A 15,443-nucleotide genomic window follows, 5' to 3' on the forward strand; every position below is an offset into this window, starting at 1 on the left:
CTCTCAAATCAATTTCCAAACATGGTTATGCACCTTACTTAATGCCATCAGAGTTTGCTGGAATTGTCCCAAAGTCCTGCTCCTGCCAGCCCAAGACTGAACAAGGTTGCTATGGTGATCGCACTGATTGGCTCTCTCTTTTGTCTTAGCATTTCCCGGTCCCAATGTGAGTACATAACCTCTTCAGAGTGGTATAAGATTTTTGGCATTACAGCAACCAAGACACAGAGGGGGTGGCAGGCATTTTCCTTCGAAAATAGGACACACAGGAGGGGGTCTTCCATACAGAATCTCAAAAGGGGTAAGATTCAGCTTATAAGGGGTGTTGCGCGCCCAAAAGAGTGCAAAGGGGAGGAGGGTCACCCAGTCCCCGCCAGTCTCTATTGCCAACTTTGTCAAAGTTTCTTTTAGGGTCCGATTCATTCTCTCAACCTGTCCTGAGCTCTGGGGATTATATTCACAATGTAACTTCCATTTCATCCCCAGAGCTTGGGCCAGCCCTTGTACAATCTGGCTCACAAAGGCAGGTCCGTTATCAGAGCCCATAGTCACTGGCAGCCCGTACCTAGGCACTATCTCCTCTAAGATCTTTTTAACAACCACCATTGCTGTCTCTCCCTTAGCGGGGAAGGCTTCCACCCACCCCGAGAAGGTATCTACCAGAACCAACAGATAGCGATACCCGTACTTGCCTGGCCTTACCTCAGTGAAATCTATCTCCCAGTGTTGCCCTGGCTTTTCCCCTCGGTACCTCGTTCCTGTGTGCTGCTTCTTCCCTGTCCTCATCAGCTGGCATGCTTTGCAAGCCTGTATTATCTCTTGTCCAGTTGCATTTTGTCGAGGGAACCTCAGGCAGGCCGTCTGGAGAAGTGTTAGGATCTTTTTCTCTCCCAAGTGTGTAGTTGTGTGCAGGTGTTCACATAGGTGACAACCCAGGATGGCAGGCAATATCAGGTTGTTGTTTTGATCTCGGTACCATCCATCTTTGTCATCCTTCTGGAGGGTGGTATCCTTGTTGATCCAAACGAGGTCAGGGAGGGAATAGTCGGGGACTGGCGGCAGACTCCCCATACCAGGAGGTGGAAGTCCCACGGCTAATATGGGGGCGGCGTAGTCCTGGCTAGCTGCTTCTCGAGCAGCTGCATCAGCAGCCCAATTGCCCCGCCCTTTAGGGTCTTCTCCTTTCTGGTGACCGGGGACATGTACTATTGCTACTGCCCGGGGCAGCTGGACAGCTTCCAGGAGCCTGCGAATCTCGGGCAAATTTTTGATCGGCTGTCAGTAAAAATGATAACTCTCTTCCCTTTGGCTAGCTCCAGAGCCTGTATTAGGGCAATCAGTTCTGCTTTCTGCGCAGAAGTGTTTGGGGGAAGTGTCTCAGCCCATATCGTCTGTCCTGAATCATCAACTATGGTGGCTCCCGCTTTCCTTTGCCCGTCTTTTACATAGCTGCTCCCATCGGTGAACCATACTAGCTCACTGTTGTCTAGGGGTACATCAGTTAAGTCTTTTCGAGCCACCAGGGCCTCAGCCAGTATCTCACTGCAATCATGGAGAGGGTGGTCTTTCTCTGGGTTGCTAGAAAGCCCGTTTCATTGGCTCAGTCCAAGTCCAGTTTGGGGTCTCTTTACTTCCCTCATACAAGGGCCGGGCCTTCTCGGCAAACCCCATGATCCACAGTCTGCAATATCCAACAGTCCCCAGAAACTCTCTCACCTGGCGGGGGGTCTTGGGCTCTGGTATCTGCAATATTGTTTCCTTCATGGCCTGAGTTAGCCACCTTTGCCCCTGCCTGATCTTATACCCCAAGTAGGTGACCTCTTGCCGGGCTATTTGTGCCTTCTTTGCGCTAGCGCGATACCCCAAGGTGCCTAGAGTCTGTAAGAGGTCACCGGTGGCACGGCTGCATGCCTCCTCTGTGGTTCCAGCCAACATAAGGTCATCCACATATTGCAGCAGGATGACCTCTGGGTGGCAAGTCCGATATTCATAGAGGTCCTCACTCAAAGCCTCATTAAACAAGGTAGGGGAGTTCTTGAACCCCTGTGGGAGGCGGGTCCAAGTTAATTGTACTACCGGTTGGCCTTCCCCCTCAGTCCACTCAAAGGCAAATATCTCCTGGCTCTGGGCCGCCAGGGGTAGGCTGAAAAAGGCATCTTTCAAGTCCAACACAGTGTACCAAGTGTACTCAGGCAGCAAACTGCTCAGGAGGGTATACGGGTTAGGGACAGTGGGGTGTATGTCACTTACCGGTTTGTTGACTTCTCGCAGGTCTTGGACAGGTCTGTAATCTATCCCCCCTTGCTTCTTCACCGGCAGTAAGGGGGTGTTCCAAGGGGATTGACACCGCTTGAGAATTCCGGCATCCATGAGACATCGAATGTGGGGAGTGATCCCCCGCCGAGCTTCCTGGCTCATGGGGTACTGTCTCACCCTCACAGGAGTTGCCCTGGCCTTTAGCTCGATGACGACTGGATGTCTCTGTTTGGCCAATCCCATCCCTGCCGTTTCAGCCCAGGCCAACAGGTATTTATGGACCCACGGTTGTACATCCGGTGCTATGGTCTCTGAGGGCTTAGGCGCAAAAAGTCTGTATTCATCTCTTAAGGCTAGGGATGACATATATCGGCTGTCCAAGTCCATCTGTGACTGTCATTCTCCCAGGGTCAAAATGAATCTGAGCATTAACTTTAGTCAACAAGTCTCTTCCAAGTAGAGGGGCTGTGCATTCTGGTATTACCAAAAACGAATGGGACACCTGGTGGGTCCCCAAATCTACTTTTCGTTCTGTGGTCCAACAATATCTTTTTGTCCCCGTGGCTCCTTGCACCAAGCTGGTTTTCTTAGACATTGGTCCCAGTTTTTGATTTAAAACAGAGTGTTGGGCACCAGTATCTACCATGAAGCCAACGGGGTTCCCCTCCACATGTATGGTTACCCAGGACTCGGGGAGGGGTGCCGAGTCTTGACTCCCCTAGTCACTGTCTTCCCCTGTATATAGAACTCGAGTTCTAGGGGAGATTTTCTCTCTCTGGGTCGTTCCTCTCCTCGGGGCCCTCTTAGGGCACTCGTTTTTCCAGTGCCCCTGTTCTTTGCAGTAGGTGCACTGATCTTTCTTTAGGGCCTGCCTTTTTGGTTTCTCTTTTTCTCTCGTCTGGGGGTCTCAAGGTTCCCTCAGTTCTGTTCCGGCCTTTATACCCACAAAAAGAATCTGGGCTAGCTCCCTCTGGTTCTTCCGGTTTTCCCTCGCTCTATGTTCTCTATCTTCCTTCCTGATCCTCTCAGCTAATTCCCTTTCCTCCCATTGAATTCGTTCTTCCCTTTCTTCTGGGGTCTCCCTATTATTAAATACCTTTTCAGCTGCTTTCAGTAAATCCTGTATCGTCTGTTCTCCCAATCCCTCTATCTTTTGTAATTTCCTCCTAATATCTGGGGCTGCCTGATTTACAAACGCTAACAGAACTGCAGTGCATGACTCCTCAGCCTGGGGGTCCATAGGTGTATATTGCTTGAAAGCTTCCACCAGCCTTTCTAGGAAGGCTGCCGGGCTCTCAGTGGGCTCTTGCCTTACTAAATTTACCTTTGCCAAATTTGTCGGCTTTCTTGCTGTGACCCGCAGGACAGCCATCAGAGTCTGGCAGTACACTCGGAGACGCTCCCTACCTTCCGCTCACTCAAAATCCCAGTTAGGCTGCAACAGAGGAAACCCCTCGTCCACGAGATGAGGCTGGGCTGTTGGCCTCCTGTCGGCCCCCAGGACCCGTTTCCACACCTCTGCCAAAATTTTGCTCCCGTTCTTCTGTGGTGAAGAGCACCTGCAACAGCTGCTGATAATCGTCCCAGGTGGGGTTGTGAGTGGGAAGAGAGAGGGAGAGAGGAAGTCACTGAGAACGACCACCAAAAATCCTACTGGGAGTGGTGGCGGCCAAGAGGTTGGGCTTATGGTATGCTTAACTGTTTATGTGCCTGTGTCATTGCACGGAAGTTTTCTTGCTGGGGGCGGGCACCCTAGGGGTTTCTAGCCTGTTCCATGACCCCCTTATCCTCTCACGGGAGCCTTCAAGTGGCAGGCGCCCTAATGGCCTTTAAGTGCCTGACCCGTGCCCACACAAAGAATTTTAGGCCACGTCCTCAGTTAAGGATGTTAAAGGAGAGTTTCACCCGGTCGGGCTCTAGTTACTGAGGCTCACTTATTGTAGGGCCTTCAGAGTCCGCCAGAGTGTAGCCCTGGCCGGGACTCATCAATTGCCCCCACAACCGTTCGCCTGTTCACTGAAACTCCTGAAAAAGTAGGAGTTGAGGGCAGATCAGAGAAGAAGGGGAGAAAGAGAATAAGTCAGAAGAGAGAGAAGAGAACGATGCACCAGAAGAGAATGAGACCAGAGACAATGCCAACACATACCCAAACACGGAGAGCCGAAGACAAACACACGGACTGACAAACGTTGGCCGACAACACAGTGCTGGGTTTTCGGGCCCCCTGAGTTTTCGTCCACTGCTCACCAGACTCGGGATCAGGAGAGAAACTCTCCTTCCTGCAGAGCCAGCTGCCTTCCAGCGCGCTCGCTGGCCTTGGCCTTACGCTGGCTGGAACGTTTAATCCTTTCCCCCCTTTATAGAAAGCTTTCTCCTGCGCCAGATACCTTCCCGCTTCACAGCAGGGCCTCGGATTTACACTGGACTTTCCTGTCTTGCCTGAGCACCGGTGCTATTATCTATCCTTCCCCTCTGTCCTGGAAGTGTTCTCTTCCCTGGGTCAAGGGATCCCAGACGAGCCCCCAAATGTTATGCCTGATGTCCGAATCCCCGAGTGGGAAGAGAGAAGGCCTCCAAGACAATGCAACTCGCAAAAAGGGAAGTTTATTGCTGACTCGAGTCAGGGCTCCTGCCGCAACCAAGGCAGTGGTGCAGGGTCAGAGAGCCCCGAGCCCAAGCTGTTACACAAATTTATAGGGTGAGCACACGCCGTTGGTAGTTGGTTTAAGCGGATTGGTTACAAGTTTGCAAAGCAATTTCATTGGTCAAAACTTTCACGCGTGCGGGACGTTCCCGGGGGGGGGGGGGGGGTTTCCGCCCCGTTCCTAATTTCCTAATTGGCAAACAGTGGTCAGTGTAAGCTGATTGATTGTATCCAGGTGGCCTGATAATCTTACCACCCAGAAGTAGGAAGGCCTACTCCTAATCTAAGCTGCCTGCCATGGTGTTGCCTCACATCTGTTGTTCTATGGCCAGTTCTAACTGTTGTTTCTCGGCCTGCATACAGATTCCTCAGGAGGCAGGTCAGATGGTCTGGTATTCCCACCTCTTCAAGAATTTTCCACAGTTTGTTGTGATTCACACAGTCAAAGGCTTTGGTATAGTCAATAAAGCAGAAGTAGATGTTTTTCTGGAACTCTCTTGCTTTATCAATGATCCAGAGGATGTTGGCAGTTTGATCTCTGGTTCCTCTGCCTCTTCTAAAACCAGCTTGAACATCTGCAAGTTCACGGTTCAAGTATTGTTGAAGCCTGGCCTGGAGAATTTTGAGCATTACTTTACTAGCGTGTGAGATGAGTGCAATTGTGCAGTAGTTTGAGCATTCTTTGGGATTGCCTTTCTTTGGATTGGAATGAAAACTGACCTTTTCCAGTCATGTGGCCACTGCTGAGTTTTCCAAATTTGCTGGCATATTGAGTGCAGCACTTTCACAGCATCATCCTTTAGGATTTGAAATAGCTCAACTGGAATTCCATCACCTCCACTAGCTTTGTTCGTTGTGATCTTCCTAAGACCCAGTTGACTTCGCATTCCAGGATGTCTGGTTCTAGGTGAGTGATCACACCATTCTGATTATCTGGGTCATGAAGATCTTTTTTGTACAGTTCTTCTGTGTATTCTTGCCACCTCTTCTTAATATCTTCTGCTTCTGTTACATCCATACCATTTCTGTCCTTTATTGAGCCCATCTTTGCATGAAATATTCCCTTGGTATCTCTAATTTTCTTGAAGCAATCGCTAGTCTTTCCCATTCTATTGTTTTCCTCTATTTCTTTGCATTGATCGCTGAGGAAGGCTTTCTTCTCTCTCCTTGCTGTTCTTTGGAACTCTGCATTCAAATAGGTGTATCTTTCCTTTTCTCCTTTACCTTTAGCTTCTCTTCTTTTCTCAGCTATTTGTAAGGCCTCCTCAGACAGCCATTTTGTCTTTTTGCATTTTTTTTTTCCTTGGGGATGGTCTTGATCACTGCCTCCTGTACAACATCCCGAACCTCCTTCCATAGTTCTTCAGACACTCTATCAGATCTAATCCCTTGAATCTATTTGTCACTTTCACGGTATAATCGTGAGGAATTTGACTTAGGTGATACCTGAATGGTCTAGTGGTTTTCCCCGCTTTCTTCAATTTAAGTCTGAATTTGGCAATAAGGAGTTCATGATCTGAGCCACAGTCAGTTCCTGGTCTTGTTTTTGCTGACTGTATAGAGCTTCTCCATCTTTGGCTGCAAACAATATAATCAATCTGATTTCGCTGTTGGCCATCTGGTGATGTCCATGTGTAGAGTCTTCTCTTGTGTTGTTGGAAGAGGGTGTTTGCTATGACCAGTGCGTTCTCTTGGCAAAACTCTTTGCCCTGATTAGCCTTTGCCCTGATTCATTTTGTACTCCAAGGCCAAACTTGCCTGTTATTCCAGGTTATCTCTTGACTTCCTACTTTTGCATTCCAGTCCCCTATGATGAAAAGGACATCTTTTTTGGGTGTTAGTTCTAGAAGGTCTTGTAGATCTTCATAGAACCATTCAGCTTCTTCAGCATTACAGGTTGGGTCATAGACTTGGATTACTGTGATATTGAATGGTCTGCCTTGGAAACGAACAGAGATCATTCTGTCGTCTTTGAGATTGTATCCAAGTACTGCATTTTGGACTCTTGTTGACCATGCTGGCTACTCCATTTCTTCTAAGGGATTCCGGCCCACGGTAGTAGACATAATGGTCATCTGAGTTAAATTCACCCATTCCAGTCCATTTTAGTTTGCTGGCAAGGCTGCACCCGCATAAAAGCTGCTTTTTCAAGTAAAAACAAGAGTATTTCACAAGAAGTGCCTGATTTTCATGCCTGCTGGTGTAGCTGCAGCTTCACAGAGTTCCTTTTCTGTTTTTACAATGAGATAAGTTTTAGGACATACAGTAGTTTCCTTACAGTTAGCATTTTTTAAAAAGTGAAGACTCTCTCCCGATGTTAAACACAGATTTTTTTCAAAAGCAATTTTTATTTTAAAAGTTGGGAAGTTATATCATGTGACTTTACCTTCTAATTTATAATTGTATGAATTCTGAGATCTTCAGGGTTTTTGCCAAGGGCAGAGGACAGCACTGTGCAGTGTACTTCTTCCTCGTCGACTTGAGGCAGAGGGTTTACTTCTACTTTTCTGTTCTTTCTGGGGCTTTCTGGTGGCTCAGACGGAATTTCAGAATCTGCCTGAAATGCAGGAGACCTGGGTTCAATGCTTGGGTCGGGAAGATCCACTGGAAGATTCCCTGTCCTGTGAGTGGAGCTGAATGTCTTCATAGGGTTCAGTTCAGTTCAATTCAGTTGCTCAGTCATGTCCGACTCTTTGCGACCCCATGGACTGCAGCACACCAGGCCTCTCTGTCCATCACCAACTCCCAGAGCTTACCTGAACGCACACCCATTGAGTCGGGGATGCCATCCAACCACCTCGTCCTCTGTCGTCCCCTTCTCCTCCTGCCTTCAATCTTTCCCAGTATCAGGGTCTTTTCCAGTGAGTTGGCTCTTCATATCAGGTTGGTATCTATGTATCTTCTTTGTGAGGAATCTGTTGAGGTCTTTAAGTCTTCAGTCAGGTTCCTTGTTTTCTTCCTGTTGGTTTTAAGAGTTCTTTGTATATTTTGAGTAAGTCTTTTTTTCAGATGTCTTTTGCAAATGTTTTCTCCTGGTCTGTGGCTTGTTTTCTCTCTTGACACTGTCAACAGAAGTTTTTAATTCTGACAAAGTCTAACTAGTGATTATTTCATCCGTGGATCAATCCTTTCAAGTTGTATCTAAAAAGTCATCACCACACCCAGGGTCATCTAGGGGTTTTCTCCTGTTATATTCAAGGAGAGTTTCTTTAAGGCATATGGGCCTGCAGTTTTCTTTTCTTGCAATGTTTTTGTCTGGTTTTGGTTTTAGGATAATACTGGCCTCATAGGAAGTGTTAGGCAGTAACCCTTTGCTTCTATCCTCTGAAAGAGACTGTAGAGAATTCGTGTACTTTCTCCTTAAATGTTTGATATAATTCACCAGTGAACTCATCAGGGCCTGAAACTTTCTCTTTGGGAAGATTATTAATTCTTGATTCAATTTAATTGCTACCGGCCTGTTCAAATGGTCTGTTTCTTGTGTGACTTTTGGCAGATTGTGTCTTTCAAGAAATTGGCCCATTTTATTGAGGTTACCAAATTTGTGTGCAAACTTTAGTTGTGGCATGTGGGATCTAGTTCCCTGACAAGGGATTGAACCCAGGCCCCCAGCATTGAGACCGTGGAGTCTTAGCTACTGGACCATCAGGTGAAGTACCGATATTCCCATTTTTGTTCATACATTATTGACTTTCTCCATGTCTTTTTTAGTTTTTTGAGTATTTTTAAGACTGCTGTTTTAAAGTCTGTGTCTAGTATATTCACCATCAGGTCTTTTTTCAGGGACAGACTCTGCTGTATTACTTTTTTCCTTTGAGAGAACCATACTTTTTTTTGTATGCCCTGTGATTTTTTTTGTTGTTCGCTGGATATTTCAATCTAACAATCTGGCAATCCCAGAAATCAGAGTCTCTCTTCCCCCAGCTTTGTGCTTGTTTTGCTTTTGATTATTGTAGGCGGTCTTTGTGCCAGGATCAGTTTGAGGTGTAAACTTAATGGATTCCCTGGGCATAAGCAGTCACGTTCAAATTCTCCCCATATATGCAATTATGTACTCTGTTGGAGTCTTTAGCAGTCACTTCAGAAGGGGGTGGCAAGTTGCAGCAATGGCGGGGGACTACAGCAGCGGTGGCGGCCGCCCCCCCACCCCGTCTGCCCCCGTGAGGCCAGCCGCAGTGAGGCGCCGTCAGAGCACACACAGGGCCTCAGCAGCTGGAGGGCAGGACCCTTCCCCGCGCCGGCCGCTGCCAGCTCTGCGAGCTGCTCCGGGACGCATGCATGCAATTGCTGCACGGCAGCGGCGTCTGTGCTCCGCGCCGCACCTCCCCCGCCCCCAGCCCAGTCGCGCCCTGAAGCCTCACCTCCTGCGTTCTCCAGAGCCCCCCGAGTCAGAGCCTGCTGGCGCCTGCTGCTGGGAGGGACAGGCACTCCTGGGGCTTCCCGCTGCACCGTCTTCCCAGATCGCCTCTCATCCCGACTTTCCCTAAGGAAGTACCGCTGACGTACATACAGGGCCGTGTATGTACCGTGGTGTACGTGCACGCACATGCCACAGTGACTCGGCTGCTTCACGCTGACCGAGGGGTGACCCGATGCCAAGGCGCCCTGCGTCACCGCGGCTCCAGGCGCTGCCGCTGAGGCGCCCCCGCGTCGCAGCCCAGACTTGGCGCGGCGGTCTGCCCCCTGCTCCTCTCACACCTCCTCCCCTCGGCCCTCACCCTCTCCCTCTGGAGACGACGTCTGTTCTCTGTATCTGTGAGTGTGTTCCTGGTTCACTGTTTTTAGGTTCCACATAAACATGAAATGATGCAGTATTTGTCTTTCTGTGACTTATTTCACTGAGCATAATACCCTCCAGATCCATCCATGTTGGTGCAAATGACAAGATTTCTTTTTTCACGGCTAACATTCCACTGTATAAATACACAAGGCATTTTCTTTACCCACTCATCTGTGGGTGGACACTTTGGTTGGTTCCACATCTTAGCTATTGTGAATAATGCTACTGTGAACATAGGGGTGCACGTATCTTTTCAAATGAGTGTTTTTGCTTTCTTCAGGAAAACAACCGGGAGTGAGGCTGCTGGACTGCACGGCGGCCGCGGTCCTGACCCCGAGGCCCGCACGGCGGCCGCAGTCTAGCTCTGAGGCCACACTGGCTGCCCTTCCCTCCAGCAGCACGGGGGCCACGGTGCCCACTCGGAACACACGCCCTGGAAGGTTCTCGGACGTCACTGCCACTATGAGAAATGCTGCTTAAGAATTACTCCTCCAAAAAAAAAATGACTCCTCCACTCCCCCCAGGTCCCGTCTGCGGCTGATGTGAGGACCTGCAGGCGTGCTGAGGGCAGTTTCTGTGCGCACTGCCCCAAGGGTAGGACGGTTTATCATCCTCAGAATAAAAAGCCAGTGTCCTCCAGCAGTAGAAAATTGCAAATAAAAAGTTTAATTTCAGAAACTGAGTTCACCATTTATAAATACACTAAAAACAGTCAATGCAAATTCAGATTAATAATAAGTACAGTATTTTAACAAAACAACAACTTTTCTAAAAGGTCATAGGCAAATCAGTGACTCGTTTCACCCAGAATATTTAACTGGTTTGAAATAAGAAAATGAACTCTTTTCTAGACGCTGAGACAAAAACTTTGAAGACATATTACTGTTAAAAAAAAACCTGATGACTGATAATCCATTCTGATGTCCTTGGGATCCTAAAATACCCCACTGATGGCTGAATCTTCCCTATTTTATAAAAGAAAATCTAAATGCCTAAGGCTATTCTTACAACCATAACATAGCAATCTTCTTCCCTGTTAATAAGCCACCTCTTCTAAAAAGAACTGTGTACATAATTGGATCAATTTGGGGGTCAGTGCACAAATTTCAAGACAGCTTCATGGTGTAGAGCCACTGAGTCATAGGCTTGGAGATTCACCAACAGGGTGCTGTAAACGTGTCAGGCCGCGCACTGGCCGACAGCGGCCCCACCGCGCGCACCGTGGACGTGGGTGTGTGTCCAAGCTAGCCGCCCACGTGGCGCCAGGGCAAACCCCTGAAATGGGAGCGCTCTCTCTGCGGAAACCCTACGCGACCGACCCTGCGTCACGTATCAGCTTGGGCTTGTCGCCGATGCCACGTCTCCGTCATGGTCAACAGTTTCCTCCCAGAACACTCTCCCCCTCAACGCCCTTTAGAGCCGCAGTAGGAACTGCTGGGTCAAGATGGCTTCAACTCCACCTCCTATTTACAGATTTTACCTGACAGCTACAAAGGCTGTTCTGTTGCAATTAAAGCAATTTTTAACTAAAGTACAGTACCTGATCTGATTTTTACATAATCGAATAAAAAGCCTACAGAATAAAACTGCTCACCTCTCCTCTGCCATTCTACTGAAACAAACTACTGATCCCCAACTTGTAAAAAACTTCACGGTTACGAATGAAAACCTAATCATCGTTATTTCATCATTGACGAGACAAGCTGCTTCTAGTGGACTTCTGAAAACACACACCGTGGTACCTGGCCTGAAGGACTGGTTAAGGCACGTGTGGCCGCGACGGCGAGGGCCGGGCAGCCCCTCCCGCGGCCGTGGACCTGAGCGCCTGGCCTGCCGTCCCGCAGGGCCAGCTGCGGCGAGCGCCAGCCTGGGCAGACGCCGGTTCTCGCCGGGTGGCTCCGGCGGGCTCTTCAGTACTGGAAGCATATTAAGGGAAGGTTCACTTTCAGAAAGATGAGTTTCTCAAAATGCTCCATCAGGAGCCTGGACTGGCCGAAGCTGCCGTTCTCGGGGGGCGTGCTGAACAGCCGCTCGGAGGGGACGATGCTCGGGGGGCAGCCCAGGAAGCGCACGGCCAAGGCGGAGAGGCCGGGCCAGGCGGCCCTCTTGAGGCTCCAGTAGGCGAGCGGGTCGCAGCTGTGCTCCAGCACCTCCTCCTCCAGGTAGGCGAGCACCACGTCCTCGGGGACCTTGGGCCGCCCTCCGCGCTCGCTCTTCTTCAGCTTGGCCATGAGCGCCCAGAGGCTCTCCTCGCCAGCGCAGTCTCGGGGCGGGGAGCCCGGCTCGCAGCCGTTGGGGACGGGCGCGGGCTCTGAGGTAGGATCCAGCGTTTCCAGCTCCCTGATCAAGTCCTGCTTGTACTGCTCTGCCTCCTCCTCGGAGAACAGCGAGGCCTTGTAGCGCGGGTCCAGCAGGGTGGCCAGCACGTACCTGGGGTCGTGCAGCGAGGCGGACAGGCGGCTCACCATGGCCTCCCTGAGGGCGCGGAGCATGGCGTCGATGCCCGTGGTCTCCTGGAACAGCATCTCCACCCTGCGGCTGAGGATGTGGATCATGGGGATGACCTGGCTCAGCGTGGACACATGCGCGCTCATCTCCCGGCTGGCAGCGGCGAAGGGCGTCAGGGCGTGGCACACGGACTGCATCACCTCCCACTGGTCGCAGCTCAGCAGCTCCCGGAAGTCGCACTCGACGGACAGCGCGTTCACCGCCCGCTTCTGCTCGAGCAGCCGCTCCAGCATGTGGAAGGACGTGCTCCACTTGGACGGCACGTCCTGCAGCAGGTGGTGGGGCGGCAGCCCGTACTCCCGCTGCAGCTCCGCCAGCTTGGCCTTGGCGCGGGGTGAGCGTTGCACCCGCTCGCAGATCTTCCGGGCAGTGCTCAGCAGGTTCTGGACCATCCTCTGGCTCTTGATGGCCTCGCTGACAATGAGGTTGACCGTGTGGCTGAAGCACGGCACGCTGGAGCGCGCCCCCTCGTTCAGCGTCTTCCCGATGCTGGGGTTGTCGGTGACGGTGATGCCCACCTGCAGGCCACTGGACGTCACCCAGGCCTCCCACCAACACTCCAGCTGCTCCTGGATGCTGCTGCTGCTGCAGTCACAGTCCACCTGCGACACGTCCAGCAGCGCTGAGCAGTGGTGGTCCTCGCAGTGCGGCCGGGCCGAGGGCTCGAAGGTGACCCAGTGGGCCGTGAGGGTCAGGTACTCCCGCGTCTGGCTGCTCATCCAGATGCCCGACGTGAAGTGGACCACGCCGCTCTCGGCTTCCTGCAGGTGGGCCATGATAACGTGCTTCACGTCCTCGTACATGCCTGGGATGGCCGTCCTGGAGAAGTAGGCCGGCGGGGGCAGGGAGTACTGAGGTTTCAAGTATGCCAGCAGCCTGTTGAAGCCAACGTTGTCCACCAGCGAATACGGCTGGAGGTCAAGGGCGATCATCTCAGCAATGAGACTCGTGATTTTCTTAGCAACCGGGTGAGACTCGTAAAACTTCTCGCTGCCTTCGTCAGAGGCGGCGGCGCCTGCGGAAGGCGGGCCCAGGGGCGCCTGGCCGCCGGGCGAGGAGGGCGGGGCGGCCCAGGCGCCCTCGGGCTTCAGCGCGCCGCCGTGGAAGCGCTGCAGGTGCCGCAGGAGACAGCTGGTGCCCAGGTTCGTCGGCTTCTTGCCCCGGCTGATGGTCCGGCCGCAGTGCAGGCACACCACCTTCGTGGGGTCTGCCGAGCAGATAGAAAAATGGTTCCACAGCTTGGAGGTCTTCTTGCTGTTGACGGGAAACACAGCTTGATGGTTTTTGGCGACCATGGTCGGCAGGTCCGTCAACCGGGAAGATGTTTCGGCGGAAGCCAGGGTGGCGTAGGGTGAGCCGGCCAGGCCGGCCCCCAGGAAGCCCTTCTGGCCCCCGGACACTTCGGGGTGGCGCCTGTAGAGGTGCCGCATGAGGCAGCTGGTGCCCACGTCGCCCCGCTTCCCGCGGCTGATGGCGCAGCCACAGTGCCTGCACACGGCCTTGAGGCTGTCCGTGGGCGCCAGCGAGAAGTGATGCCACACCTCCGACTTCAGCCTCTTCATCACCCTCTTGTTCTGCTGGAACACGGCGCCCGGCTCCCGCGGCCGCGGGCTCGGTGCGCCGCCCGGCTGCGTCTCGGGAGACGACCCCCAGGAGGCCTCGCCCGCGTCAGAGGAGGGGGACGGCGCGCCGCCAGGGCCCCAGATCGAGGGCGGCTCCTCCGCAGGCCGGTCGGGGGAGGAGGCTGCGGAGGCGGGGTCCTGGAGCGCCCTCCCCGGAGACGCCGGCAGGGGGCCGGGCTCCGTGTCGGGAGGCGGCGGGGCGGGCCCCAGGGGCGGCGGCGCGGGGCCGGGAGGCTGTGCGCCAGCCCCCCCGCCGCTCTCCCGCAGCACGATGGCGCGGTGCGCCCGCCACATGTGCCTGATGAGGCAGCTGGTGCCCAGGTCCTTCCCGTTCTTACCGCGGCTGAACTCGTTCATGCAGTGGATGCACACGGCCTTGGAGCTGTCCAGCGGCGACAGGTAGAAGTGCTTCCAGACGGCCGACCTGCGGCGGGACCCGCACGCGCTCCGCGGCAGCGGCGGGTTCTTCTCTGCTCCGTTCTCGGCAGGCTCGCGGCAGTGCAGCGGGGGCGCGTGTGGGGGCTGCCCCGGAGGGCGCTCGTCCCGGCCGTACCTCTCCGAGGCCAGCTTATCGGAGGCAGCCTCCTCGGAAGAAACCGCAGAGCTGGCCTCCTCCTTTAGTTGGAGGGGAGCCGAGCCCTTGGAGGCCGCCCGGGGGACCAGCGGGCCCGTTGAGAAGCCGGGGCACGGGCCCTCGGGGTCGGTGGGCGTGGGAGCGGGGCGTGGCGCAGGGGCGGGGTCCCCCGCCAGCGCGGTGGGGTGCGCCCTCCGCACGTGCCGCATGAGGCAGCTGGTGCTCAGGTCCTTCTCGTTCTTGCCGCGGCTGAACTCCTTCATGCAGTAGGTGCACACGGCCTTGGTGCTGTCCCGCGGCGAGATGAAAAAGTGCTTCCAGGCCGGGGACTTCTTCCTGGAGCCCAGGCCGCGGCCGGAGAGCAGGCTCTGCGTCACGGCCTCCATGGCCACACTGTAGAGGGTGCTGCCGTACTGCGCCAGCAGCGCCCCGTAGTCGTCCTCAGGCTCGGGGGAGGCGCCCCGCCCGGGGGGCTGGCCCGCACAGCCCGCCGCCGGCTCCTCGCTGCGGCCCGCCTGCCTCCCGTCCTCCAGCTCACTTCCAAAGTCCATTCTCTCCACACTGTGACTAGGGGTTTGAGGGTCATCTTCCTCTATTTTCAAGTTTGTATTCTCCGAATCACCTGCCCCTTGGGGACGAGGCTCCCAGCGGTTCTCCATGACTGACCATAACTATTCAGTTCTGGCCAAAGAACTCTTATCTCTTGGGGTGTTTATGAATATGGATAAGCATGAATCTCACTGAGCAGTGGACGGACAAACTCATGAGCGTGTCCCCTCACGGCGCAGACCGTAGTGCTCCCGGAGTTCTCCTGCTAAATGCATCTCGGGGCAGACGTGCGCTCACGCGGGGTGGACCTGCTGGTCTCAGACGCAGGAACGCTGATGACTCTATGGCACGGTGCTCCTTCTGCATCATCTACAACAGATGGAACCAAGTAAGACAAAGGCCTTGCTCACATTTCAGATCCACAGTCATGGATATGTCAGCTTCAGTATGTGTGAGAAAAATTCCACACTGGTCAGGTGAAACAGGAAAGCTTGTTCCTTGCCTTTACAA

At 53.2% G+C, this 15,443-nt stretch overlaps 1 protein-coding gene across 10 annotated transcripts in view; it reads right to left on the minus strand.

Annotated features, from left to right (window-relative positions):
* Nucleotides 1-10,323: 10,323 nt before the first annotated feature.
* Nucleotides 10,324-15,443, minus strand: part of ZBED4 (zinc finger BED-type containing 4) — a 28,813-nt gene continuing 23,693 nt past the window's right edge. For all 10 annotated transcript variants that reach the window (XM_043881246.1, XM_043881251.1, XM_043881252.1 and 7 more), the window contains one exon: nucleotides 10,324-15,302. In XM_043881246.1, coding sequence (XP_043737181.1) covers nucleotides 11,591-15,043 — 3,453 coding nt within the window. In that variant the 5' untranslated portion in view covers nucleotides 15,044-15,302 and the 3' untranslated portion in view covers nucleotides 10,324-11,590. The remainder of the gene's footprint in view (nucleotides 15,303-15,443) is intronic.

The sequence above is a fragment of the Cervus elaphus genome, chromosome 22 (assembly GCF_910594005.1).
Source record: "Cervus elaphus chromosome 22, mCerEla1.1, whole genome shotgun sequence".
NCBI lineage: Eukaryota > Metazoa > Chordata > Mammalia > Artiodactyla > Cervidae > Cervus > Cervus elaphus.